Source organism: Phytophthora sojae (genome assembly GCF_000149755.1).
Source record: "Phytophthora sojae unplaced genomic scaffold PHYSOscaffold_5, whole genome shotgun sequence".
In the NCBI taxonomy this organism is placed as follows: domain Eukaryota; phylum Oomycota; class Peronosporomycetes; order Peronosporales; family Peronosporaceae; genus Phytophthora; species Phytophthora sojae.
The window spans coordinates 1,047,058-1,072,995 of record NW_009258119.1 but is presented as its reverse complement, the minus strand read 5'-3'; the positions used below and the strand labels follow the sequence as shown (position 1 = coordinate 1,072,995).

General features: G+C 54.2%; 8 protein-coding genes across 8 annotated transcripts; 6 read left to right on the top strand and 2 right to left on the bottom strand.

Annotated features, from left to right (window-relative positions):
• Positions 1 to 309: 309 nt before the first annotated feature.
• On the top strand, positions 310 to 2,075 carry PHYSODRAFT_301600 (hypothetical protein; the record flags this gene model as incomplete). The annotated part of the gene is made up of 4 exons (XM_009530182.1): positions 310 to 378; positions 515 to 722; positions 797 to 856; positions 943 to 2,075. 4 exons carry the CDS (start codon positions 310 to 312, stop codon positions 2,073 to 2,075), a joined length of 1,470 nt encoding a protein of 489 aa, XP_009528477.1.
• A 621-nt stretch (positions 2,076 to 2,696) lies between these two features.
• Positions 2,697 to 4,394, top strand: PHYSODRAFT_506572 (hypothetical protein; the record flags this gene model as incomplete). The annotated part of the gene is made up of 1 exon (XM_009530181.1): positions 2,697 to 4,394. One exon carries the CDS (start codon positions 2,697 to 2,699, stop codon positions 4,392 to 4,394), a length of 1,698 nt encoding a protein of 565 aa, XP_009528476.1.
• Positions 4,395 to 5,293: 899 nt separating this feature from the next.
• Positions 5,294 to 6,406, top strand: PHYSODRAFT_333061 (hypothetical protein; the record flags this gene model as incomplete). Its single annotated transcript, XM_009530180.1, has 1 exon — positions 5,294 to 6,406. The coding sequence occupies one exon, from the start codon at positions 5,294 to 5,296 to the stop codon at positions 6,404 to 6,406; it is 1,113 nt and encodes a 370-aa protein (XP_009528475.1).
• A 976-nt stretch (positions 6,407 to 7,382) lies between these two features.
• Positions 7,383 to 8,570, top strand: PHYSODRAFT_509220 (hypothetical protein; the record flags this gene model as incomplete). Its single annotated transcript, XM_009530179.1, has 1 exon — positions 7,383 to 8,570. One exon carries the CDS (start codon positions 7,383 to 7,385, stop codon positions 8,568 to 8,570), a length of 1,188 nt encoding a protein of 395 aa, XP_009528474.1.
• Positions 8,571 to 8,978: 408 nt separating this feature from the next.
• PHYSODRAFT_505659 (hypothetical protein) lies at positions 8,979 to 10,172 on the top strand (the record flags this gene model as incomplete). Its single annotated transcript, XM_009530178.1, has 1 exon — positions 8,979 to 10,172. One exon carries the CDS (start codon positions 8,979 to 8,981, stop codon positions 10,170 to 10,172), a length of 1,194 nt encoding a protein of 397 aa, XP_009528473.1.
• Positions 10,173 to 10,738: 566 nt separating this feature from the next.
• PHYSODRAFT_381176 (hypothetical protein) lies at positions 10,739 to 13,643 on the top strand (the record flags this gene model as incomplete). Its single annotated transcript, XM_009530177.1, has 3 exons — positions 10,739 to 10,832; positions 13,255 to 13,536; positions 13,612 to 13,643. Coding segments are annotated over 3 exons (408 nt in total), but the record flags the coding sequence as incomplete, so codon positions are not given.
• A 29-nt stretch (positions 13,644 to 13,672) lies between these two features.
• Positions 13,673 to 14,800, bottom strand: PHYSODRAFT_255190 (hypothetical protein; the record flags this gene model as incomplete). Its single annotated transcript, XM_009530176.1, has 1 exon — positions 13,673 to 14,800. The coding sequence occupies one exon, from the start codon at positions 14,798 to 14,800 to the stop codon at positions 13,673 to 13,675; it is 1,128 nt and encodes a 375-aa protein (XP_009528471.1).
• A 3,027-nt stretch (positions 14,801 to 17,827) lies between these two features.
• On the bottom strand, positions 17,828 to 22,523 carry PHYSODRAFT_504844 (hypothetical protein; the record flags this gene model as incomplete). The annotated part of the gene is made up of 2 exons (XM_009530175.1): positions 17,828 to 18,103; positions 21,636 to 22,523. The coding sequence occupies 2 exons, from the start codon at positions 22,521 to 22,523 to the stop codon at positions 17,828 to 17,830; spliced, it is 1,164 nt and encodes a 387-aa protein (XP_009528470.1).
• Positions 22,524 to 25,938: the final 3,415 nt, after the last annotated feature.

Genomic DNA, 25,938 nt, shown 5'->3' with positions numbered 1-25,938 from the left:
GGTTTATGCATTGTATTGAGGTAGATTTGAATGTTTTTGCGTTGACGGAGGACCTGTGTGGCACACGTACATCGAGGATCGGAGTTCTCGCCGACGGCGCAAAGAGCGCCCAGCCAACGAATTCCATCCGATTTGACAGGTCAAACACGCCAAGATGAAAGCCCTAGCCCTGGCACGTTCCTGGAGTGGCTCACACTGCCACAAGATCGTTTTAAGTGAAGGTGGTGTTTCGTGTTCGCCACACCACTCCGCCTTCTCGGTGCAGCGCATCCCCCGTACCACCTCAACCTCGACTCCACACGCGCAGCCATGGCTTCCTCCACTTCGCTCGAGTCGTCCCTGCCCCCCGCGGCGCTGGAGATCCTGCCGGACATCATGGTGCGTAGCCTCGCATCTCCCCTCTGCGTGCATACCGGAATTACCTCCCAATTCCGCGTAGAAGCCGAGATGTAGCCATTATGGCATGGTGTCCGCTAGCCGCTGACCTGGATCGTCCTCGCGCTCTCCTCTCCAGGCGGCGATCGGCCAGACGCCCATGGTGCGCGTCAACAGCATCGGCAAGAAGGCGCATCTGCAGTGCGAGCTCCTGGCCAAGTGCGAGTTCTTCAACGCCGGCGGCTCCGTCAAGGACCGCATCGGCAAGCGCATGGTGGAGGACGCCGAGGCCGCGGGCCGCATCAAGCCGGGCGACACGCTCATCGAGCCCACGTCGGGCAACACTGGTGCGTGAAGTGGTAGGCTGCTGTTTGGCTGCTTAAAAGGGGGGGCTGACGCTGTGTGTTCCTTTATGTGCTAGGCATCGGCTTGGCGCTTGCGTCGGCGATCAAGGGCTACCGCTGCATCATCACGCTGCCCGGTAAGGCTGCCGTTGTCTGTGCTGGTGCTGCCAGTGGTTGAATGGGGGTTATTTACATGGATATTGGTGCAATTGTGCTGTTGCAGAGAAGATGAGTCTGGAGAAGGTGAACGTCCTCAAGGCGCTGGGCGCGGAAATCATCCGCACGCCGACGGAGGCTGCGTGGGACTCGCCCGAGAGCCACATCGGCATCGCCAAGCGGCTGCAGGCCGAGCTCCCGAACGCCCACATCCTCGACCAGTACGCCAACCCATCGAACCCGCTGGCTCACTACGAAGGCACTGCCGAAGAGATCCTGGACCAGTGTGACGGCAAGGTCGACATGGTGGTTATGGGCGTCGGCACTGGCGGCACCATCTCCGGTATCGCCAAGAAGCTCAAGGAGAAGTGCCCTGATGTGATCGTCGTGGGCGTGGACCCGGAGGGATCGATTCTGGCTCAGCCCGAATCCCTGAACGACAAGAACCGCCTCCAGTCGTACAAGGTTGAAGGGATCGGCTACGATTTCATCCCGGATGTGCTTGACCGCAACCTGGTCGACAAGTGGGAGAAGACGAACGACCAGGAGTCGTTCATCATGTCCCGTCGCCTGATCCGCGAGGAGGGACTGCTGTGCGGTGGATCGAGTGGCTCTGCCATGGCGGCCGCTGTGCGCGCTGCTTCAACTCTGAAGGCTGGCCAGCGTTGCGTTGTTATCCTGCCGGACTCGACGCGCAACTACATGAGCAAGTTCCTGAACGACGCGTGGATGTACGAGAACAAGTTTGTGGAGAACACGGTGCACACGCGCGAGAACTACTCCAAGTACCGCAAGGAAACGGGCACCTGGTGGTCGGCGCAGCCTGTGTCTGTGCTGGAGCTGCCGCACCCGTCGACGGTGGCGCCACATCTCTCGTGCGCTGCCGCCATTGAAACGATGGAGCGTCACGGCTACGACCAGCTTCCCGTCGTGAAAGAAAACGGCACGGTGCAGGGTGTGGTGACCATCGGCAACCTGCTGTCCATGCTGTCTTCTGGTCGCGTGAGCCGCGCGGACCCCGTGGCGGCTGTGACCTTCGGAAACTTCAGCCGCGTGACCCACGAAAGCTCGCTAGCGGAGCTCGCCACGATCTTTGACAAGGACTATTTCGCTGTCGTGACTTCAACTGACGGCAAGATTGCGGGTCTCGCCACGCGGATTGATCTGCTCAACTACATCACCAGCGCGCACAAGGATTAAATAAGTCTTTATCGGCGAGTTAGCTCGAGAGTGTATCATTTGATATTCCGGTAGGCGAGGAGGTAAGGAAGAAAGTGCAGATCTTTTCTGAAGCTGGAAATCCGTAGCTAACATCTCACTACCAGTATGGTCTCAACACTCCATGCTGGGATTTCTTTTTCGTATGACGGATATTAGTACTGTATGCACCGTGTCTCTGCTGTCTGTGGGACTTTGGTAGGACTACGTAATGGCCCCAGTACGCATTGTCCAGACCTGCTCAGCGTACGCACGTCCTTACAGAGGATTCGTACCACGATTCAACATGTTGGATTTTGAATGTCTGCAGGAAGGGATTGATGGTCTTCAAGGCAACCCAAGCTTGCGAGGGGCCCTTCTGTCATAACTACGCGGTTGGGGAGATACGTTGCATGATAGTTGCCTGCATGGAGTGCAGCAACCACTCGCTGAGAGTGCGGGTCTTCAGAAACGACCTCCACGTACGTGGCTTGAAGCCAAGAATCCACACCGTGAAGGTCCTTGCACGTACGGTGACAACGCTCCTGGTCTCTCCTGAGGCACTCAATGCAAAGGCTCATTTTGCATTTTGCCGTCGACTGGACAAGACTTCTCCCGTCCAAGATGAAGACTGCTCTCCTGAAGGTTGCTGCCATCTTCAGCGCTTTGCTGCTCAGCACAAGTGCATTGGGCATCCCAGATCCTGAAGATGGCCACCGCGCGTCCATCGTCCAAGCCAGCTCCATGCTCATCCGCAACGTCAACCGAACGTACTCGGTAGGAGACCAAACGTTCGTGTTGAACCCGGGGCCGGAGGTTTCCACCGAGTGGATGCTGTACTTCGAGCACCTGGTAAAGCAGGCTACGGCTCTTACAGCGACAACCAACTTCAACGCGTCCAAGGTTCAGACTTTCCTGGAGGAACGGCTTCCGTTTGGGGATGCGGAGGATTTCCATCAAGCGTACAAGGATTTAGCCCACACTGGGATGATGCCAGCGCCGTTGGCACTCGACTCGAGTGACGAGAACTTCGGCGCCATGCGGCTCAGCATTCTCGGCAACAACTTGAAATTGGTGCACGGCGGTGAGTACGCGGAGTATCTGTGGGACATCCCGTTTCCTCTGTTTCAAGACGTATGCGGAGAGCCGACGTTGGCAAGTACTCTGAGCAACCACAAGCTCTTTGTCGCCGACCTGTCGGACTACGGCGAGCTCACCGACGAAGCTGCCAAGGACAGCAAGTACATCCCCAATACCATCGGGTTTTTCTGCAACAACGTCAAGACGCGGCAGCTCCTCCCACTTGCGATCACGCTTGTTAACTCAGAGCTGACGTATACGAAGGCGGACTCACCGGGTGAGTGGCAACTTGCAAAGATGGCATTCCACGCCACGGAGGTCAATTTCCAGCAGATGCGGCACTTTGTCGAGACGCACCTGGTCTCGGTCCCCGTTCAAGTTGAAATGATGCGAAGTCTAGCGACTGAACACCCGATCTACGCGTTGCTGGACTATCACTTCTTCGCAGATTTCGGAATGGAGTACTTCGCCAGACGAGAGCTGCTAAGCCCCGGCACTCCGTACGACCAAGTCACGGGCTACGGCGCTACTGGATCGTTACGAGCCGTGATGCGCGAATTCGAGACAACCTCCATTGCGCTCGACCTCCCAACGGACTTGGCTGCCCGTGAGATGGAATTCTTACCCGATTATCGCCTCAATCGCTACGGAACCAAGTACTACGATGCGGTCAAGACGTTTGTAAGGAAGTACGTGCGAGCATACTATGCCGACGACGAGGCGATTCGAGGTGATTCCGAGCTACAGACGTGGGCTGAACGAAGCTCCTGTCTCGAGCACATTCACGATTTTCCTTCATCGTTCTCTAACGCCGATGATTTGGTACGAGTCCTGACGCATTTTATCTTCCAGAACGCTATCAAGCACCACTTCATGAACGGCCTGGCGTCGTGGCACAGCATCGCGCCTCCCTTCCACGCCCCAGCGCTCTACAACAAGCCTCTGCCGACCCAGAAAGGTGTGGAGGTCAACCCACTCGACTACGCCGTGCAGAGCGAGACTGTGCCCAAGATGGCGTATCTCTACTCGTGGTTCAGTAGGGAGGTGCCTGTAAACGCGTCGGCCTTGCATTTCTACGAGGAGGAGCCCTTCGCGAGCGAGACAGTGCTGGCAGAGCCCATTCGGCAGTTCCAGCAGAGCATGAACGACATGGAGCAGTTCGTGAACTTTGCCGAGGAGCAGGAAATGTATCCAAGCGACATCTTTAGGCCTTCGTCGCTACCATTTTACTCGTTTATCTGAGATCGAGTCGAGTGAATACAATAAATGATTGTCAAACTTCAAGTGACTGTCAACTTCAACGTAAGGCATACAAAACCCAAGTCACTTGTAGAACTGGTTCCGCTGGTGCGAAGTTCAGTGTCGTCAAGTTACCTTCAGCTTGGTCCTATGTTGCATACGCCGCGTCGCGATGTGTAAGCCATGTCCGGGGATGCGTTTGCTGTAAGCGTAGGCTTCAAAGGTGCCATGATAGCACGACCATCCCAACCTCTGTACTGCCGCGTTCATGATAGCCTTCGCTGTATGGGCTCACAGAAACGGTATCAAGAAACCGAGATCAATGTCCTCGACTGCAGTACCGCAGCAGCGCCAGTTTGCTACTTCATGAGCTTGGTCCGACCTTCGAGCCATTGTGAGGCTAGTGGACATCTCGACAGTGTGCCTCACGGGCAGTAAAGAGGTGACGCGCCGTACGTTGGTGTTGCTAGCGGAAACTATGCCAGGGAGTATAGCGTCTTCCGTGCCCCGCTCGAGCTGTGGGCGGCGGGGTCCGGGCCGAATCAATAGACCGCTGGACCGCCGCATTCAGCGGAGACCAAGACGACGGCCTCAATGCGAGCGTAGTGCCGCATCGTCTCGATGGGAAACGCTTGGCTCGCCTTCTCGCCAGTCCGATTTCCACCACCACGAAAGACTCGCCACGGAACCAGCCAAACCTCAGCTTTGGGTGCTATCGAGCGCAACGTGAAGACAACTCAACTGGACGTATTGGTTGGTGTTTGCTTCAGCAGCACTGCATTGGCACGAACTGTAGGGCTGAAGCAGCTAAGACGAGACTCGTCGAAGGTAGATCATACCACACAACCCAAAAGGACCGACAGCAGAGAGATCACCAACTCGAAGATAAAATACGCCCATGCATGCCGACGCAAAAGTTTTCGCACTTGCTCAAGCCATTGGAATGCACGGAGCAAGACAACACCAACCTTTGCGAGCTAGCGGAGACCTTGGTCCTGCACAACATCGAGCAATACGCCAGCCTAGATCTCGGGAAGACTGGTGCACCAGTGAACAAGAACCGCTGGAAGGGGGTTCGCAAGAGAGAAAACACGAGGGTCTTTAAGAAGAGGGCTACCAAGCGCGAGCCGTTGGAGATGCCTTCACTCATGCTACTGGGGACTGTGGTTGGTACGCTGGAAGACCTCATGTACGCCGTAGTCGCTCCTTCCACCGAAGCGATGCGAATCAAGTCGGCACTTATCGAAGACGGCATCGTGGACTGTAAGCTACTCCACAATGTGGCGAGGCCTACTATGGACGACCCCTTCCACCACATCAGCGTCAAGTGGTGTATGTTTGGTGAGCCGGAGTTCCGGGACCACGTCTTCCTCGACTCGACCGGCATCGCCACATCCGCCAAGGGGGAGCGGATCGGATACCACCTAACGCACTCGATCGGGTTCGATCAAGTCCCGCGCTTCTCCAGTTGCGACGTCCCGCGCTGCAACATGTCGCTGTGCTCGCTGTACGTGCAGAACACGCCGTCGACGGTTAAAATCTACGCGCGCGGGTTCTTCGACCTGGGTAAGAATGATAGTATCAACAACGCTACCCTCGCAACCATTGCAGCTCAGTGGATGTCCTTCCCGCGCCTGGTCGCGGAGACGAAGAAGCTGCTCTGGACGATGCACAAGAAGAACAACCGCGAATCTATCATGTCGCTAACGAGCGAGGAGGGCAAATCGAAGCTACCAATGGCGCCACCCACTCCGGGATTGTGCAAGGTTTGCTCCAAGAGCTTCGGGTTTCTCGGCACAAGCCGCAAGGTCTGCAAGGCTTGCAACGAGCAGGTCTGTTCGCGGTGCTCCGTGGTGAAGACGGTGGCGGCGCTTGCCGCCGACCAGGTGACCGTGATCGAGAAGAAGCGTGTGTTCTGCGCACAATGCATCAACGACGTCGTGCGGATCGACGCTGTGTGCGTGGCGCGTGAGGAGATCCTGAACGCTGACAAGCAGATGGCGGCCTACTTCTGACGGACCACGTTGTGTAAGTACGGCATTCACCATTACAGAGCGACCTCGAGAGCTGCGCAATCAAGGAAAGAGCAATGTTAGATGTACGACCAGGCCTGTGCATGTTGGAGAAGGACGGACTGCTTGCCGGTCCGAACCTACAGTTCTCTTCTGCTCAAAGCCCGCATCTTTACCAAAACTACGATAGCTTTTTGCGAAAGCAGGATTGAGATCGTTCTCGTATTTGGAAAAACAAGGAGTGGTGCTCCACCTCGCACGCATTTTCCCGCTCTGGAACATCAGCGCGGCCACGGACCTCGCATCAAAATGCGGCTAGTACATGTAGATTCCGACCTGAGGGTCCTGCAGCAATGAACTCGACTCGATTAGGCCAGCGCAACATGCTGCTGGCGCTCTCAGAATCATGCCTAACGCTTTTCGGTGCGCACGCTGCTCCGACGCCGCACCGAAAGTGAGTCGTTCCTGTTCAAGTTCGCGTTCGAAAATTGAAACGACGCCAAGGGGCTCGGATCATCCGATATCTGGCCGCGACTTTTGAATCAAAAGTTTTGATGCACTACATGGGGGGGCGACTGGGTTAAGGCGCCCGGATTCCACGACCAGCTCAGACTACCAGACTAGTCTAAACGCGTGGAGAGTGAAGAGCGATGCCGTTCAGGTCGCTAAGACATGACCTGTCATCGGGACATAATTCAGGTCGAAAAACTTTCATGAAAGTATGCATAAGAGTGTTCATAAAACACAACAGATCGTCCGATCTTAGTATACTACAGTGTCAACAAAACGTGTAAATCTGATAGATAGTGTACTTTTGCCTTTCCAAAAATTACTCTTTCTGATTTCGAACTTTTACGATGGCTCGAGGAGCTTGAAGTGCGTGGCGGGACGCGCGCAATGACGGTCTCCGCTACCAGAGGGCTTCATTCCGGGATTGGACACGAGAGCGCAAGAACATCTAGGTATTCACTCCATCGCAATGCGATCGCAGGACTTGGCGGCCTACGTGCCGCAGCTGCAGCTGGGCGAGTCGGACGTGACGTCGCTCCGAGAGCTGACCGACACGCTGGTGGTCCACAACATGGAGAGCTTCAACGCGCTGCAGGTGACGGCGGACGGCCACGCGGACGCCCACCAATGGAAGGAGCTGCGCCGCAAGGACGGCATCCGCGTGTACAAGGAGCGGTCGGCGACGCACTCTACTGCATCCGGCCCCGCGCTGCCCTGCATCCCGTCGCTTCTGCTGCTCGGCGCGGTCGTGGGCAAGCTCGAGGACGTCATGTTCGTGGCGGCGGCCGCGACCGACGAGCAGATGAAGCTCACGTCCAAGTGTCTGCAGGACGGCGTGCTCGAGAGCAAAGTGGTGCAGTCCGTCGTGGCTCCGAGCGAGGAGCAGCCGTTCCGACACGTCGGCGTCAAGTGGCGCCTGCACAACAACGCGCGCGACTTCGTGTGCGTGGACGCCACGGGCTTTGCCACGAGCAGCAAGGGCGAGCAAATCGGCTTCAGCATCTCGCACTCGGTGGCGTTCTCGCAGATCCCGAGCTTCGACAAGTTCGGCGTCGAGCGCGCCAACATGTCGGTGTGCTGCCTGTTCCGCCAAAAGGCGCCCGAGCTCGTCGAGTGCTACGCGCGCGGCTTCTACGACTTCCGCAGCGACAGCAACGAGCTCATGAACAGCCTGTCGATCAACGCGGTGGCCACGCAATGGCTCAGCGTCTCACGGTACGTCGACTGCGCAGAGATGAAGAAGCTCGTGTGGCGCTTGCGCAAGAACTCGGGCCTCCCAGTCAACGGGCCCATGGTCATCGAGCCGGTAGAGGAGACCGCGCAGCAGCAAATCGACAAGAGTGAAGCTGGTAGTGGCAGTGGGTGCGCTGTCTGCAGACGCAGCTTGGGCTTCTCGCTGCGTCGGACGTGCAAGATCTGCCAGCGCGGCGTGTGCTCCAGCTGCAGCGTCAAGAAGCTCGTGTGTGTGCTGGCGCCCGACCGTCGCACAGTGCTGGACAAGAAGCGCACGTTCTGCGCCGCGTGCGTTTGCCAAGTGGCCAAGAGCGACGCGCTGGCCATCGCCCAGGACGAGATCCGAGAGCTGCACGAGCGGCAGCCACAGGACGACGAAGACACGCCGCACATTGACGAGACCTGCGCACTACAAGCTGTATGAACTGAACCCCTCGGAGGCAACGCAACCTCGAGGACAATTTGTTTGCTGGCCGTCGTCGTGTGAGTGAGTAGTCCAGCACTAGTACCATAGCCCCAAAGAGAAACAGGAATGCACGTGACTCCGTCCGTCCGTGTCAAAAAGCTCAGCGATCTTCTCGCTTCAACTTGGCTCGAGCACCTGCTGCTCTCGACTGATGAGCAGCTCGCTTGTCACGCGTGGCGCTCCATTGGTCGGAGCCATCACGCGTTCTGGACTTTGCCGGCGCTAGCGTCGACGATTGGCCTAAGGAGAAGGCCTCGCGCCGAACGCCTCAAGCTGGACTTATATCCCACCGACTTGTTCTGGTCGACGAACCTGCTGCTGCTGCGACTGGGATCATTTGCGATTCCGTCGGACGAAGAGCAGAGCATGAAGTCCGTCCACTCACTCGTCGACGCCTTGCCACCCTTGAAACTCAACGACACTGAGGAGATCGAGCTCCAGAACTTGGCGGAGAACTTCGTGCTGAGCAACATCGACGAGTACCTCCACGTCTCGGAGCGGGTTCGCAAGACTGGCAAGACGCCTCGCGAATGGCGCGAGCTGCGCCGCAAAGACTCCATCCGGGTGTACACTCAACGCAGCAAGAAGAGCAAAGACCCCGATGCCCTTGAACCGACGGTGCCCTCGTTGCTGCTGTTCGGCACCATTAAAGGCACGCTGAACGACGTTATGTACGCGGTCTCAGCTTCTTGCGACGAGGACATCAAAGTCAAGTCCAAGTTCGTGCAGGATGGCATCGTAGACGCCAAGGTGCTGCACGAGGTGGTGCGTCCGACGGTGGAGGACCCGTATCAGCACGTGAACGTGGCGTGGCGACTGTATTCCGTGCCTGAACACCGCGACTACATTTGCGTCGAGGCATCGGGTGTTGCGATCACGACCGAGGGCGAGTCCATCGGCTACCACATCGCACACTCCGTCGGGTTTCCGCAATTGCCTCCCTTTCAGAACGCCGACGTGGAGCGAGGCAACTTGTCCGTCTGTGCATTGTATCGCCAACGCGCGCCCAACAGCGTCGAGTGCTACGTGCACGGCTTCTTCGACTTCCAGGAGGACGACACCGTGCTCTCCGCCATCTCGATGAACTCGATGGCCAACCAGTGGCTGTCCTTCTCGCAGCTGATCGAGTGCGCTGAGATGAAGAAGCTGGTGTGGCGTCTGCGTAAGAAGTCGGCACGCATCAGCATCGACACGTGCAGCTCGTGCAGCTCCAGCGGGAGCAGCTTCGACTCCATGACACTGGCGCAAAGACGGAAGAGCTCAGCGGCAGCCAAAGCTTCAAGCCACTGCGGTATCTGTACCAAGAGCTTTGGACTGCTCGGCTCGGGCAAGAAAGCCTGCAGAGTGTGCGGCCAACTGGTGTGCTCGAAGTGCCAGGTGAAGAGGACCGTGTGCACTGTGAGACCCTGGGAGAACACAGCCATCCTCGAGAAGAAGCTGCCAGTCTGCGGCCCGTGCATCCAGGACGTCCTCAGTGAGAACGCCCTGGACGTCGCGCGAGACGAGGTTCATCTTCGAGTCTACACCCGCGACTCGGACTGGTGGTCGATGTCCGAGTGAGCGAATAGTTTTGATTGTATTTAAGCTGCGCCGAGGAGCAGCAGCAATCGATTGCCTTGAAGTAAACACAAGTGAAGTGAATTGGGTTTTCAGCTACGTCGCAGTGCTACGCTCTCTTATGGAGGTGACGGCGATCTTTGTGGTCGAGAACGACCCGGTTTTTTTTATTATGGTCGCGGACACCTTGTTGATGGCGCTGTCTATTCATGATTTAAGTGTTGCGTGCAGGGAACTTCGGAGTATTGGACCAGGAGAGTATAGTGAGTAGTCGTCCTGACCACGCTAATAGGCAGGCTCATTTGTCTACAACTTTGGAGCGCGCTAGCATGCTGCTTGGTCGGAAAGAGTTTGCTCTGAAGCCACATGCGATTCCTCAAGTTTCATCAACGGGATCACGACAAATTGATGAAGGCCATGACCAAAGGGAAAATCACGCCAAAGGTCCTAGTTCACGCGACTTGCCAGCACTTCACAAGATGAAACAACTATTATGTCGGAACCGCGTTCGCCTCCAGTTTTACGAAGGTGGCCCAATTTTCCTTCGACAACCGAGCGTTCTAACTGCTCAAAGCTACACGGCCAAGGTGCGGCGGCTGCTTTATATGACTGAGTTCATCCTACTCATGAACTACGTTGAGGTCATAATTCCGCTTGTGTACTGTACGTATCGCGTGAACTGGCAGTCGAAGATATTGTTTTTTTATTACTTACGGTGCCACGTTTTTTAACGGTGTAGCATTTTACTTGGTTGCAACTTATCACATGCCAAACCAGGAATATTACTCTGTTTTTCGCGGGATGGATCGTGCACAAACGCTCAAGAATGTGCTGTTGTATTGCGCGCTCCAGTTCGCCTCGCTCCTTTTGCTTATGTATAGAATGAGCATCACATTGAGACTGTCACCTGTCCACCACCTGGGCTTTGTCCTGGAAAAGCAGATCCAGTGGGTGCAAGTTCATCGCATCTTCTGGATAATGTACAATGTGCAGGGTTCGTTGGCGCACTACGGTTGGTTTGGTCATGTATTGATTCGTGATGACCACGAATCGCTCTAATTAACTTGTGTGTGTTGAAGATAATGATTACACGTTTAAGTTTGCGTGGTTATACGACGATGAAGCATAACGCCAGCACAAAAAGGATGAGAAGTTCGTGAATAAAGTGTTGGCACGAGGCTTGGGGCCTTTTGTGAGCGTTAGGTTACCAAAATGACTGCACGTCCGAGGATCACATCGACATGTAACAATCATTTTGCGATACATTAAATTTCTTCATTAAAATGAAGAAACTTGTCAGGAAGCAGCCTAGAAGCAGATGTCAGGGCAAATAGTTCCAGCTAAGTCGTCTCTGAACGAGCGTGGCAACACCCAAAACACCCAAGTCTCACTCTGTTGTTCATCCGCACCGTTGTGTACCATCGTGTGACATCTCAGAAGGTAAGCTTAGCAAAACCAAAATGCTTTTGCGAGAGTCTGATGGAGTAAGTAGGAAACCCATGTCCAAATTCAAAGTTAATTTTGGCAATGGAATATCTACACAACGTTGATGGACGAAGCACGACTAATACGTATCTGTAGTGAGCGGCACTGTGAAGATCAGTAAGCAAACTTCAAACTATTTTTGCGTCCACAAATGAACCATACTTATCCAAGAACTTATAACTCACTACTCACCGAAGTGCGGATTGATAATGCCACGATGTAGCAAGCTTGTCAAGCTGTACAAGTCTACGCAGGTGAAGTTGCACGGTATCTACTCCCCGAAGCGAGTCCAGGAGCTGGCGAAGTTCACACGTACTACAAACCCGGCGCGCTCTGTCTCACTAGCGGTGCTAACACCAGTGCTGAGCCTGATCCCGACGCTGCTTGTCGATATCATCCCGCTCCCCGACCCATCGGCTGGCGTCCATTCAAACAAGTTGTTCTACGTGCGTTTATACTCCGTTACTTTGACGTGTGCACTCCTTTGCTTCCACCAATTTCGCCTTGGAGTCCCAATACTCCCGTACTGAACCAAGCGAGTGATCCGGGATGCAGTGCTTGTGGCAGCGGGGAGTTGTGGGATCGAGTACGGTTTTGCTCTAGCTATCGGGTTTCCAACTCCGTTCTCGATTCAGCATATGATGCCCCCGTGGACCATGCTGATCTCGCTCTGCTTATTTATTCAATGGAGAAATTTGTTTCGGGACACCCCGGGGGCGACCAAAATGCTCGTGGATATGCTCAAAATCTGGTGCTGTGATGTACTGGTGGCCGCAGTCTACATCCCGTACTTTGTGACTTTCAAAGCTTTGTCTCGTCAGGCTCAGATGTGGTTTATACTGCTTCTACCAGCTTTGAAGCTGCTCATGCGAAATGTCTTCGCGCGAGCTGTTCATCACCTTGGCGACGAGACGCCAGAAATCGTCGTGTTCAACGCCGACGTCTTTGGCTCGCTGTTCGTATCGTGCTGCATGCAGCTATCGCCCTCGTTTCAGACGACACTGGCGATTATGATTGCCGACACCTTGCTGATGGGGCTATCTATCCGCGATCTGAGCGTTGCACGTACGGAGCTTGTGAATATTGAACGTCTACTCGACCGGGAGTGTCTATGGGGTAGCCAACGTGGCGCGATTGGCCAAACGAATTCACGAAATCGTATGCCAACAACTCTGGAACGAGCAAATATATTGATAAGTCGGAAAGATGTTGCTCCGAGGGACCTCACGCTGGTGGCTGCGCATGCGGCTTCTCATATTTCATCAGCGGGATTGCAAAAAGTTGGTGAGGATTTTGCTCAGACAAGAAACCACGTTGGACGTCTTAGCTCACCCGACTTCACGGGTTAACACAATTATTTTGTCGAAACCGAGTTGGGCCTATTTTTTATGGAGGTGATACGATTTTGCTTCGACAACCAAGCGCCTTTACTGCTCGCAGCTACACGATCAAGGTCCGGCGACTACTCTACATGGCTGAGTTCCTCCTGCTTGTTAACTACGTCGAGGTCATCATTCCGCTTGTGTATTGTACGTGTTGTCCTGGTATATAATATGAGCTTGCAGTGATACTCGCGGTGAACTGACTGTATGTTGAGCAGCATTTTACTTGGTTGCAACGTACCATATGCCCAATCAGGAATACTACACCGTCTTTTACGGGATGGGTCGCGCTCAACTGTACCAAACGCTCAAGAACGTGCTGCTGAACGGCTTGCTCCAGCTCGCCTCGCTGCTCTTGCTAATGTATAAACTGAAATTCACGCTGGGCTTAGCACCACTCCACCAGTTGGGCTTCGTCTTGGAAAAACAAATGCAGGGGGTGCAAGTTCACCTCATGTTCTGGATAATGTACAATGTCCAGGGAACGCTGGAGCACTACGGTACGGTTGCTAGGCCTTGTGCATTGATTCGCATTGACGAAGTACTAGTCTAACTGCTCTTCTGTGGTGTTGCAGGCAACGACTACACGTTCAAGTTTGCGTGGTTATTCAACTGATCAACTACCAAGTGTGTAGTTCACATACGAAGCACCCGAAACGAGGAAGTGGTGGCGATCCAGGAGGGCGTTCGCTTCCGTGCCAGCTTCATCAGCTCGCTTCGGGACTGGACAAGAGCTTTGTCTTCAATCAACTGCAGCTCCTGGTGCGCTATCACGCGGGCGCTGCTCGATAAGCTCTCACGCAGGCATGTTTTGCAGAACGCGACCTTCTTTTCGGTCACTATTCGCCCATCGGACGTCTCGGTACACAGTAATTTCTTGACGCGGCACCGAGGACACACCGCTCGTACGCAACTGGCACACGACGTCTTCCGCCCCAGGAACCCGAACGACTTGAAGCAGACGCAGCAGGTTTCGTCTCGTATTGCATGGTTTTGGTTGTTGAAGCCATCCGAGTCGCTTCGATCGCGACGCAGACGCCACACGAGCTTCTTCATGTGCGCGAACTCGATCTGCCGGGAGAACGACAGCCACTGGTTGGCGATCGCGTGCAGCGCGATGTTGGTCAGCAGCTCGTTGTCGCCGTCGCGGAAGTCGAAGAAGCCGCGCACGTAGCACTCGACCTCGCCCGCCGTCGTCTCGCGGTACAGCGAGCAGATCGACCGGTGACCGCGCTCCACGCCGTGCGACTCGGAGAAGCTCGGCAGCTGCGAGAACGCCACCGAGTGCGACAGGTGGAAGCCCACGCGCTCGCCGCGCAGCGTGTGCGTGACGCCCGTGGCCTCGACGCACACGTAGTCGTGCGGCTCCGAGTCGGCGTACAGCGACCAGTTGACGCTCACGTGGCGGAACGGGTCGTCCACGCTGGGGCGCACGATCTCGTGCAGCACCTTGCGGTCGATCACGCCGTCGTGCGTGCAGTTGGACTTGATCTTCATGGCCTGCTCGGTGGGGGTCACCATGGCGTACATGACGTCGTCGAGGTTGCCCTTGACGGTGCCGAGCAGCAGCAGGGACGGGGTGGTGGGCGTGGCCCTGGAGCGCGCTCGCTCCTTGTAGACGCGGATGTTGTCCCTGCGTCGCAGCTCCTTCCAGGCTCTGGCGTCGGCGTGACCACACTTGGTAACTAGAACCGTGCTGCTTGTTTCGGTGCAGTGGCGGACGAGGTCGTTGGTTAAGACGAGGAGCATACGGGCCTCTGTCATTGAAAGGTCCAATGGAGACACGAAGCTATGAATCGAGCTGAGGGCCGACAACTTGGAGAAGAACATCGAGATGTGGCATCGGGCGCGCAAGTTGAGGAATGGAGCTGGAGCTGTCGATGACGGACTGGAACAAACTGATCTGTGTAACCCTTGCCGGCACTGCAAGCTGGGGACGAGCGGTGAAAGGGGCCGATGACGAAAGGCAGCTTCGGTGGCGTTTGTAGGCATGGAGCGTCGAAACCTGTGGCGGTTGACCACGATGTGGAGGCACGCGATGGATAACCTCGCACCAACGTGCATTAAAATTTTCTGCTGACTACGCGTAGCGTTCGTGGCGTTCTGAGGGGGGGGTCGTTGCTGTCTAGGTACAGGTCACGGGGCTCTGAAATGTCGGTCTCGTCCAACGTGTTAGCATGCAGTTTCGCCCTCCAATGCGTTGTCCGCCACTCGTTTGCATCCACGCGCAAGTCGAGTCCAGACCATTGAAGCAAGGACAAAAAGGACACAAAGTGAAACAGCGCGATCAGCGGAAGTGTTGAAGTGACTCAAGTTGAAGTGCCTAAGGATCGCCGTCCGTCTAAATACTAGCCTAATTGGGGACCCGGGTGGTGGACCCGGGGGGTTTCGCAGTTCGAAGCTAGCGTGTACGGATACCCTTACAGGGAGACGATGTACTATGGCATCCCCTGCGCCTGCTTCGCAGCCGCAGCATCTGCCTAATCTACCACTGTACAACCAAGTGTACCAAGTTTGATCGCTTCTTTTCAAAGGCATTGCCAGTTCATATACATGTATCGTCACTCCAACGAATTGATACTTCAACGCTTGGGCTTGACAAACCAACCGTGGTGATTCTACCTCCTCCCGCTCGTCGGATGAGGACTCCATGGATTTAGTTTTAACTTTAGTTCTTTGCACATAGCATAGAACAGTAATCAACAACGAGCTAATCAACGTAATTTCCTTCCTTCCTGCTACTGAAATGTGCGCTGATGCCCAGGCAGAATCCTGTATTGCTTAGATTGCAGTGTTGTGCTCGGAAACTTACAGATGGCGATAAAACAAGAAAAAAACGTGCAATCGAATATTTAGCGCTGCCTGGATAACTGTTCAACCGAACTTGCTGGATAACCCGATGAAGCCAGCAATTTGTTTCAAGTTTGATGAGTCAAAACTGAGGTCTAGCAGATTTCGATCGCATGTAGGAGTAGGATACACCGGGTGTTTGTCATTCGCTTTGACGATGTCCGCCCGGGACTTCCTCTCGCACAGGAATCCGCGGCGTTCAGCGACAACGTAGGAGCATTCAAACTCTGTTCGATAAAACATGGTGCAGCCGCACACATATTTTGTCCGGGTCGCCTGAAGATCTAACAACAAAAAAACTGTCAGCTTCGATTCGTCCAAGTGTGTGGCATTAGGATGATCTTAACTAATATCGGTAACAATGTACTTTGAACTTGTCTTGACAAGAACAGGATCAAGTAGTAGATCATTCTACACCACCAATTTGGTGGATCTCTGCGGGTCGCAATGTAGTCTCACACAAGACAAGCTTAAATCATCCCATTCTTCGTAGATAAACGCCTAAGCTAGTGCAGCTAGCTTTTAGTCTTTTTCCGGAGAAGACGTACCACCAGGTGCGTCTGTGAGGAGCGTAGCCATAGCAAACCCGCGCGTGGTGCCCGCGAAGCAGGGCCGCGCGGTATTGCGGAGGCGGGCCCAGCGACGAGCACCGTTGCCGCAACTCGGAGTTAGTTTGGGGTCTCGGGGTGCAACCCCCAGAACACCTTTTAGCACGTCAGATCCAATCTCAGATCTGTACCGTATATGACCCCAACTGGAGGTTACCCATCAAAACCTCTAAGTGTCATTCAGACCGATTCGATCGAGTGCGGTATGATGTTGTGTGAATGTTGTTTGATGTCATCGGGGTGAAGTGACGAATGTAGCGTGAATGTCGTTCGATGTCATCCAAAAACCTTCCCCAATCGACAGTTCTTCGAACTGCGAATAGTCGTTGTCATTCTAAATATTAGTAGTACCAGTAATAAAGCATTAATACTAAATATTACAATTGTTATGGAGAGTACTATACTATTGCTCGGTGTTTGATCAGTGTATCAACGGTTGAAACACGATTGAAATTCGGGCTAAAAGCGCTGAAAAAACCGGTACATACCGCTTGGTCCTAGTGAGTTTTTGAGTTAAAATAAACAATTGCGGCACTTTTTAACTCGTCCGGGCCCTCGAAGCACCTCGTTTAACTGCTTATTCTCTGGATTTTATCCAGAGTTGTTAGGGCGATACGACTGCAGGTGCAAATCACTATAAAAATGCATGCTCCGCTATCGGTTATAAACGAACGAATTATTAACGTATCGGAACGTACCCGTTAACTTTAATAAACGCTTGGATAATATATTATCCAGCGGCGTGTTGCTTGAGTCTTTTAGGGTCGACATTCGCGTGACACGATTGATCGGATGTCGCTCGACCATGACTCGACCATGACTCCAAACATAACTGCAGTTGTGTTTGCAGTACATGTATGTTCAACGATGTTACATCGGTGTCGCCACGTTCAAGTCCCCACGAACACCCACGACTTCAATTTAAAGTCGTGGGTGTCGTTGAAGTCTTCAAACGATGGTGGTCTCGTTTCAACCATTCTGCACGTGCATACGTACCGTTACCGCCGCATTCAAGCCTTGACGATTCGGCTGCATAATATTGCAAGATAGCTAAGGCATAGCGAGTGACCAGTACATGTTCGCGTAAGGGCTTGAGATAGTTGGCAGTGCATGCTTTCATGGTTTCGGAACTTGGTAGCAAACCCGAATAAAGACAAAAGCACCAACTGCTGAAATTTAAGGATACTTCGCTTTAACCAAAGAACCTCGGGTAGAACTGCTAGGCACATTTAAGATAAATTAACTTAGAATCAAACCTAGAATCAAAACTACATGATAAAATCCAGAGCTTCTCCGTGCTTTAGCACGGCTTGGTTTTTCATTTTACCTATTTCTATATGCACGATCGAAAGGAGGCACTGGTAGCCATCCACGACGTCGTGCGTTGTCTAGAGAGCGAGACGACCTGCTCTTCCGCCTCCTTCATTTGATCTTCCTCCTGGACCTGAAGTTCCTCCTGCGCAATAGCCCGCGCGTTGCTCGTGGTGACTTCAGCAATGCACGGAGCGCAGAAGCTGCGTCTCTTCTCCAGCACCGTACGTTGGTCCGGAGCGAGCACGCACACGCGCTTCTTGACTCGGCACCGAGGACACACAGCCTGCTCGCAGCTCTTACAGGTGGTTTTACGGTCCAGGAGCCCGAACGTCTTGTTACACACTCGGCAAGTGGCTTCTCGATTCAGAGCCGCCTCCGACATCTTCCGCTTGTGCTCTTCCACGGCCGCAGCCATGACGAAGTCGTCCAAGTCGCTGCTGTTGCGACGCAGACGCCACACGAGCTTCTTCATGTGCGCGAACTCGATCTGCCGGGAGAACGACAGCCACTGGTTGGCGATCGCGTGCAGCGCGATGTTGGTCAGCAGCTCGTTGTCGCCGTCGCGGAAGTCGAAGAAGCCGCGCACGTAGCACTCGACCTCGCCCGCCGTCGTCTCGCGGTACAGCGAGCAGATCGACCGGTGACCGCGCTCCACGCCGTGCGACTCGGAGAAGCTCGGCAGCTGCGAGAACGCCACCGAGTGCGACAGGTGGAAGCCCACGCGCTCGCCGCGCAGCGTGTGCGTGACGCCCGTGGCCTCGACGCACACGTAGTCGTGCGGCTCCGAGTCGGCGTACAGCGACCAGTTGACGCTCACGTGGCGGAACGGGTCGTCCACGCTGGGGCGCACGATCTCGTGCAGCACCTTGCGGTCGATCACGCCGTCGTGCGTGCAGTTGGACTTGATCTTCATGGCCTGCTCGGTGGGGGTCACCATGGCGTACATGACGTCGTCGAGGTTGCCCTTGACGGTGCCGAGCAGCAGCAGGGACGGGGTGGTGGGCGTGGCCCTGGAGCGCGCTCGCTCCTTGTAGACGCGGATGTTGTCCCTGCGTCGCAGCTCCTTCCAGGCTCTGGCGTCGGCGTGACCACACTTGGTAACTAGAACCGTGCTGCTTGTTTCGGTGCAGTGGCGGACGAGGTCGTTGGTTAAGACGAGGAGCATACGGGCCTCTGTCATTGAAAGGTCCAATGGAGACACGAAGCTATGAATCGAGCTGAGGGCCGACAACTTGGAGAAGAACATCGAGATGTGGCATCGGGCGCGCAAGTTGAGGAATGGAGCTGGAGCTGTCGATGACGGACTGGAACAAACTGATCTGTGTAACCCTTGCCGGCACTGCAAGCTGGGGACGAGCGGTGAAAGGGGCCGATGACGAAAGGCAGCTTCGGTGGCGTTTGTAGGCATGGAGCGTCGAAACCTGTGGCGGTTGACCACGATGTGGAGGCACGCGATGGATAACCTCGCACCAACGTGCATTAAAATTTTCTGCTGACTACGCGTAGCGTTCGTGGCGTTCTGAGGGGGGGGTCGTTGCTGTCTAGGTACAGGTCACGGGGCTCTGAAATGTCGGTCTCGTCCAACGTGTTAGCATGCAGTTTCGCCCTCCAATGCGTTGTCCGCCACTCGTTTGCATCCACGCGCAAGTCGAGTCCAGACCATTGAAGCAAGGACAAAAAGGACACAAAGTGAAACAGCGCGATCAGCGGAAGTGTTGAAGTGACTCAAGTTGAAGTGCCTAAGGATCGCCGTCCGTCTAAATACTAGCCTAATTGGGGACCCGGGTGGTGGACCCGGGGGGTTTCGCAGTTCGAAGCTAGCGTGTACGGATACCCTTACAGGGAGACGATGTACTATGGCATCCCCTGCGCCTGCTTCGCAGCCGTGTGGCATTAGGATGATCTTAACTAATATCGGTAACAATGTACTTTGAACTTGTCTTGACAAGAACAGGATCAAGTAGTAGATCATTCTACACCACCAATTTGGTGGATCTCTGCGGGTCGCAATGTAGTCTCACACAAGACAAGCTTAAATCATCCCATTCTTCGTAGATAAACGCCTAAGCTAGTGCAGCTAGCTTTTAGTCTTTTTCCGGAGAAGACGTACCACCAGGTGCGTCTGTGAGGAGCGTAGCCATAGCAAACCCGCGCGTGGTGCCCGCGAAGCAGGGCCGCGCGGTATTGCGGAGGCGGGCCCAGCGACGAGCACCGTTGCCGCAACTCGGAGTTAGTTTGGGGTCTCGGGGTGCAACCCCCAGAACACCTTTTAGCACGTCAGATCCAATCTCAGATCTGTACCGTATATGACCCCAACTGGAGGTTACCCATCAAAACCTCTAAGTGTCATTCAGACCGATTCGATCGAGTGCGGTATGATGTTGTGTGAATGTTGTTTGATGTCATCGGGGTGAAGTGACGAATGTAGCGTGAATGTCGTTCGATGTCATCCAAAAACCTTCCCCAATCGACAGTTCTTCGAACTGCGAATAGTCGTTGTCATTCTAAATATTAGTAGTACCAGTAATAAAGCATTAATACTAAATATTACAATTGTTATGGAGAGTACTATACTATTGCTCGGTGTTTGATCAGTGTATCAACGGTTGAAACACGATTGAAATTCGGGCTAAAAGCGCTGAAAAAACCGGTACATACCGCTTGGTCCTAGTGAGTTTTTGAGTTAAAATAAACAATTGCGGCACTTTTTAACTCGTCCGGGCCCTCGAAGCACCTCGTTTAACTGCTTATTCTCTGGATTTTATCCAGAGTTGTTAGGGCGATACGACTGCAGGTGCAAATCACTATAAAAATGCATGCTCCGCTATCGGTTATAAACGAACGAATTATTAACGTATCGGAACGTACCCGTTAACTTTAATAAACGCTTGGATAATATATTATCCAGCGGCGTGTTGCTTGAGTCTTTTAGGGTCGACATTCGCGTGACACGATTGATCGGATGTCGCTCGACCATGACTCGACCATGACTCCAAACATAACTGCAGTTGTGTTTGCAGTACATGTATGTTCAACGATGTTACATCGGTGTCGCCACGTTCAAGTCCCCACGAACACCCACGACTTCAATTTAAAGTCGTGGGTGTCGTTGAAGTCTTCAAACGATGGTGGTCTCGTTTCAACCATTCTGCACGTGCATACGTACCGTTACCGCCGCATTCAAGCCTTGACGATTCGGCTGCATAATATTGCAAGATAGCTAAGGCATAGCGAGTGACCAGTACATGTTCGCGTAAGGGCTTGAGATAGTTGGCAGTGCATGCTTTCATGGTTTCGGAACTTGGTAGCAAACCCGAATAAAGACAAAAGCACCAACTGCTGAAATTTAAGGATACTTCGCTTTAACCAAAGAACCTCGGGTAGAACTGCTAGGCACATTTAAGATAAATTAACTTAGAATCAAACCTAGAATCAAAACTACATGATAAAATCCAGAGCTTCTCCGTGCTTTAGCACGGCTTGGTTTTTCATTTTACCTATTTCTATATGCACGATCGAAAGGAGGCACTGGTAGCCATCCACGACGTCGTGCGTTGTCTAGAGAGCGAGACGACCTGCTCTTCCGCCTCCTTCATTTGATCTTCCTCCTGGACCTGAAGTTCCTCCTGCGCAATAGCCCGCGCGTTGCTCGTGGTGACTTCAGCAATGCACGGAGCGCAGAAGCTGCGTCTCTTCTCCAGCACCGTACGTTGGTCCGGAGCGAGCACGCACACGCGCTTCTTGACTCGGCACCGAGGACACACAGCCTGCTCGCAGCTCTTACAGGTGGTTTTACGGTCCAGGAGCCCGAACGTCTTGTTACACACTCGGCAAGTGGCTTCTCGATTCAGAGCCGCCTCCGACATCTTCCGCTTGTGCTCTTCCACGGCCGCAGCCATGACGAAGTCGTCCAAGTCGCTGCTGTTGCGACGCAGACGCCACACGAGCTTCTTCATGTGCGCGAACTCGATCTGCCGGGAGAACGACAGCCACTGGTTGGCGATCGCGTGCAGCGCGATGTTGGTCAGCAGCTCGTTGTCGCCGTCGCGGAAGTCGAAGAAGCCGCGCACGTAGCACTCGACCTCGCCCGCCGTCGTCTCGCGGTACAGCGAGCAGATCGACCGGTGACCGCGCTCCACGCCGTGCGACTCGGAGAAGCTCGGCAGCTGCGAGAACGCCACCGAGTGCGACAGGTGGAAGCCCACGCGCTCGCCGCGCAGCGTGTGCGTGACGCCCGTGGCCTCGACGCACACGTAGTCGTGCGGCTCCGAGTCGGCGTACAGCGACCAGTTGACGCTCACGTGGCGGAACGGGTCGTCCACGCTGGGGCGCACGATCTCGTGCAGCACCTTGCGGTCGATCACGCCGTCGTGCGTGCAGTTGGACTTGATCTTCATGGCCTGCTCGGTGGGGGTCACCATGGCGTACATGACGTCGTCGAGGTTGCCCTTGACGGTGCCGAGCAGCAGCAGGGACGGGGTGGTGGGCGTGGCCCTGGAGCGCGCTCGCTCCTTGTAGACGCGGATGTTGTCCCTGCGTCGCAGCTCCTTCCAGGCCCTCGAGTCGGCGTGGCCGTCCCTGGTCACAATGACCGTGCTGCACTGCGCGATGTTGTGCTGCGTGAGCGTCTCGGTGAGGTCCACCAGCATGCTGCTCTCCTGGATGGAGATCTCCAGAGGAGGCAGCAGGCCAGCGATGGCATTCAGAGATGGCATCTTGGTCTTGATGGAGCAGATTGGATACTGGCGCCGATCTTGGACCGAGATATCGGATACTCGAACTCTGTTGCGCTTCTATGAGCTGGGCTAAGAGTTCGTTAAAAGACAAAGCCACCCGTGGCGAACCTTGAAGGAACAACAGACATAGCGCCGTGCGGCGCGTGTGGCCAGTCGAGCGAAAATGTCAGAGCGCTGACCACATCGCTGTGACTTATGACCGTGAGGCCGGCGCGACCCGTTCTTGCGAGCTGAGTGAGCGCCGCGCAGCCGCTCCATTCGCCTGCAGGACTCGCGCGCAAGCCCAATCGCGTTAGCGAGCAAACGAGCCGCGCACTTCGGCGGCGTTTGCTGTTTGTTTTTACCTAAGTTTTAATAAGTGAGTTCCCTGCAAGGCCCGCCTCCGATGGCAATGCTATCGTTGGAAATGTGAGCTCACAGTGGGCTATGGACCAAGTTCTAGCCGGTGTTGGTCGGCTAGAAGTGCGTCCTGAGTGTTGAATCTCGGTGGCATGAAGCATCGTTGTGAATCTCGCCGGCGGCGAAGCATCTGACGGATATCCATTGAGCACTCGGGAAGCAAAGCGCGCCATGCAACAACGCATCCTGCGGGCAGCGCTGCCGGATAACGGAGTCACCTGCCGTCATGAGAAAACAGCGGCCACAATCGATAATAGATCGCACTATGTCCTCCAGGTTCCGGTCCTCCACAGCGGTAGCTCCATTTTGAGCTTAGTTTTAGTAGGAAAACGATGCTCGACTGCCGTTGGACGGTGGCACGAGCCGGACTGTGCCGGGGGTCGATCCGCTGTGGTATGGTGTTCAGCGGCGGCATGCGTCTTAGTCCAATGGACCGCTCGGACACTCTGATGGCCGATCTTGTCCATTCATCTTTGTCATGCTAGCAGCAGCATGAAAAGAGGAGTATCAACAATACACTCGAGAAGTTGATGCTTTCTTGGGTACGGCACGCGCTTTTTGGTCATAAAACAAGCTGCAATGCAGATCGGCACCCACATGCACAAACCGCCCGCAGGAGGACGGTGACCATCAGCGCAGTTGTGGAGAGAGCGTGAATGCCTCGCACTGTGACAGAACTGGTTTGACTGCGATTGCTCCGAAGCAATGCTGATTCAGCATTGCTGCATTGCTGTCCACGTAGCGTACAAATCGTCCAGGCTTGGCAATACGTTCAACACGTGCTCGAGACCAATCAGAGCGCGTAATTCAGACAACTTCAACCAATGAATAAGACAAACTTGGCCACCCACCGAAAAAAGCGCACCTGAACCACCAGTTGCTCAGTCCGGCACGCTTTGTGATGTCTGAAACGAGGTTCGCGGTTGCAGCTGCTTGGACGCAATGAGAGGTGGACGGGCATGGTTTACTCCGCTGGCAGAGCTTTAGTAAACACAGTGTCCACCGCGCTTCGACAGCTGCGGCCATGCGTCAGTTGCTGCTACGACGACGAATTCGCATGTGAAACTCACTGCTCTCAAGCCTCAGGAGTAATTTTTCACTACCTATTCGATTTGACCAATATGAGCGATAAGATATTATAAAAGATATGACATTTATATGATATGACATCGGTGTGAAATACTCATATGATATGATGGTACACAGTATATGACGCTCTTAGCTTAGTGTTCGATCTCAAAATCAAGCGTGTGCTAACGAGCACGCAAGGATGAGCCGTGATCGTCTACAGAAGATCTCCCTCAATATTGGGCAAGCTCAGAGTTCCAGGAGTCCAGCATGGAAAGCGATACTGTAGAAAGAGGGGGAGGGGGGTCTAAGGACACGCTGGACCCATGGCTAATTGCCTGAGCAAGTCATGCACGCTCCTTGACTCATCGGCCAGGCCCATGGGCCACGATGTTCCAAATGGTACGCCAGTTGCCGCCGTTTCATTTCGAGCAAAACCTGGTATCGTTGAAGTTGAAGAGATTTCGATACGATGAACTGCATCCCTTCAAATTCGTTCGCTATCGAGCCCGAAAGAAATGAATCAATCAATGCACCAGCACCCAGGTTTGACAGGCGGGGCTCTTCCATCTACTGTTAGAGGATCCATGTTGACAAGCCCTGTTGGTTTCAATCGACAAGCATGATCAGAACCCTATTTTTATTCTCCCCATTGCGAACTGAAAATACCGTCCTCTTCGACGCTTACGAACGACATCTTATCGTGTTTACATGTCATTCAAGTTCTCACCACTCTCTCCCCTCAACTCTGCTGATCGAAGGTGATGCGCAGATCCGGGACGCTCGTTGACCTTTACAAGTCTACGCAAGTCAAGTTGCATGGCATTTACTCCTCGAAGCGAGTGCAAGAGCTGGCGAAATTCGTGCGCGCCACAAGTTGGGTCCGCTCTCTCGCACTCGCAGTGGCAACACCAGTGCTGAGCTTGCTTCCGACGCTTCTGATCGACATTGTCCCGCTCTCGAACCCGTCGGCCGGTGTCGATTCAAACAAGTTGTTCTACGTACGGGTGCCATTCACCAATTTCGCTTAGGTGTGCTCATACTTGCATACCCAATTGCGTGCGCCATCCGCGATACTCTATTGGTATCCACGCTCGCTTGTGCCATGGACTACGGCTTCGCTCTAGTTATTGGCTTCCCGACGCCGTTTATGATGCAGCTTGCGATTCCACCATGGTGTGCGATGATCTTGGTATGCTTGTCAATTCAATGGCGAAACTCGATACATCAAGCAGCGGAAGCAACCAGAATGTTGGTGGATATACTCAAGATCTGGTGCTGCGATGTGCTGCTGGTCGCAGTGTACACCCCCTACTTTGCTGCTTTCACAAATCTGTCCGCTCACCGCCAGATGTGGCTCGCCCTGCTTCTTCCAGCTTTGAAGCTGTTCATGCGGAACCTCTTCGCGAGAGCTGTTGGTCACTTAGGCGACGAAGCGCCAGAAATCGTGGTGTTCAATGCTGATGTCTTTGGCTCGTTATTCGTATCGTGCTGCATGCAGCTATCGCCTTCGTTTTGGATGACGCTAGGAGTTATGCTTGCGGATGTTTTTCTCATGGGGTTATCCCTCCGTGATTTAAGGATTGTAAACGTGGAACTGGGGGATTTACAACGGAGACTTGACCAAGAGTACACGTGGACTAGTCATCACGGCGCAGTTGGTCACATCAGCTTGCGAGATCGTGCACCTACAACGCTGGAGCGCGCTAGTATGCTGCTAGATCAAGAAGCCAACTCAATTGGTCTCACTCCAGTTGCCCCCTGTGGGGAGCCTCTCCTTTCATCGTTGGGCTCGCAACAAAACGGAGAAAGACCGACCCATAAGGTCAAAACGAAAAACCAATGCGTGCGACTGCCCCTCAGGATAAAGCGACTCCTAAATAGGCAGCATATCGTCCCCATAGGCGAAAAAGACAGCAATATTGTC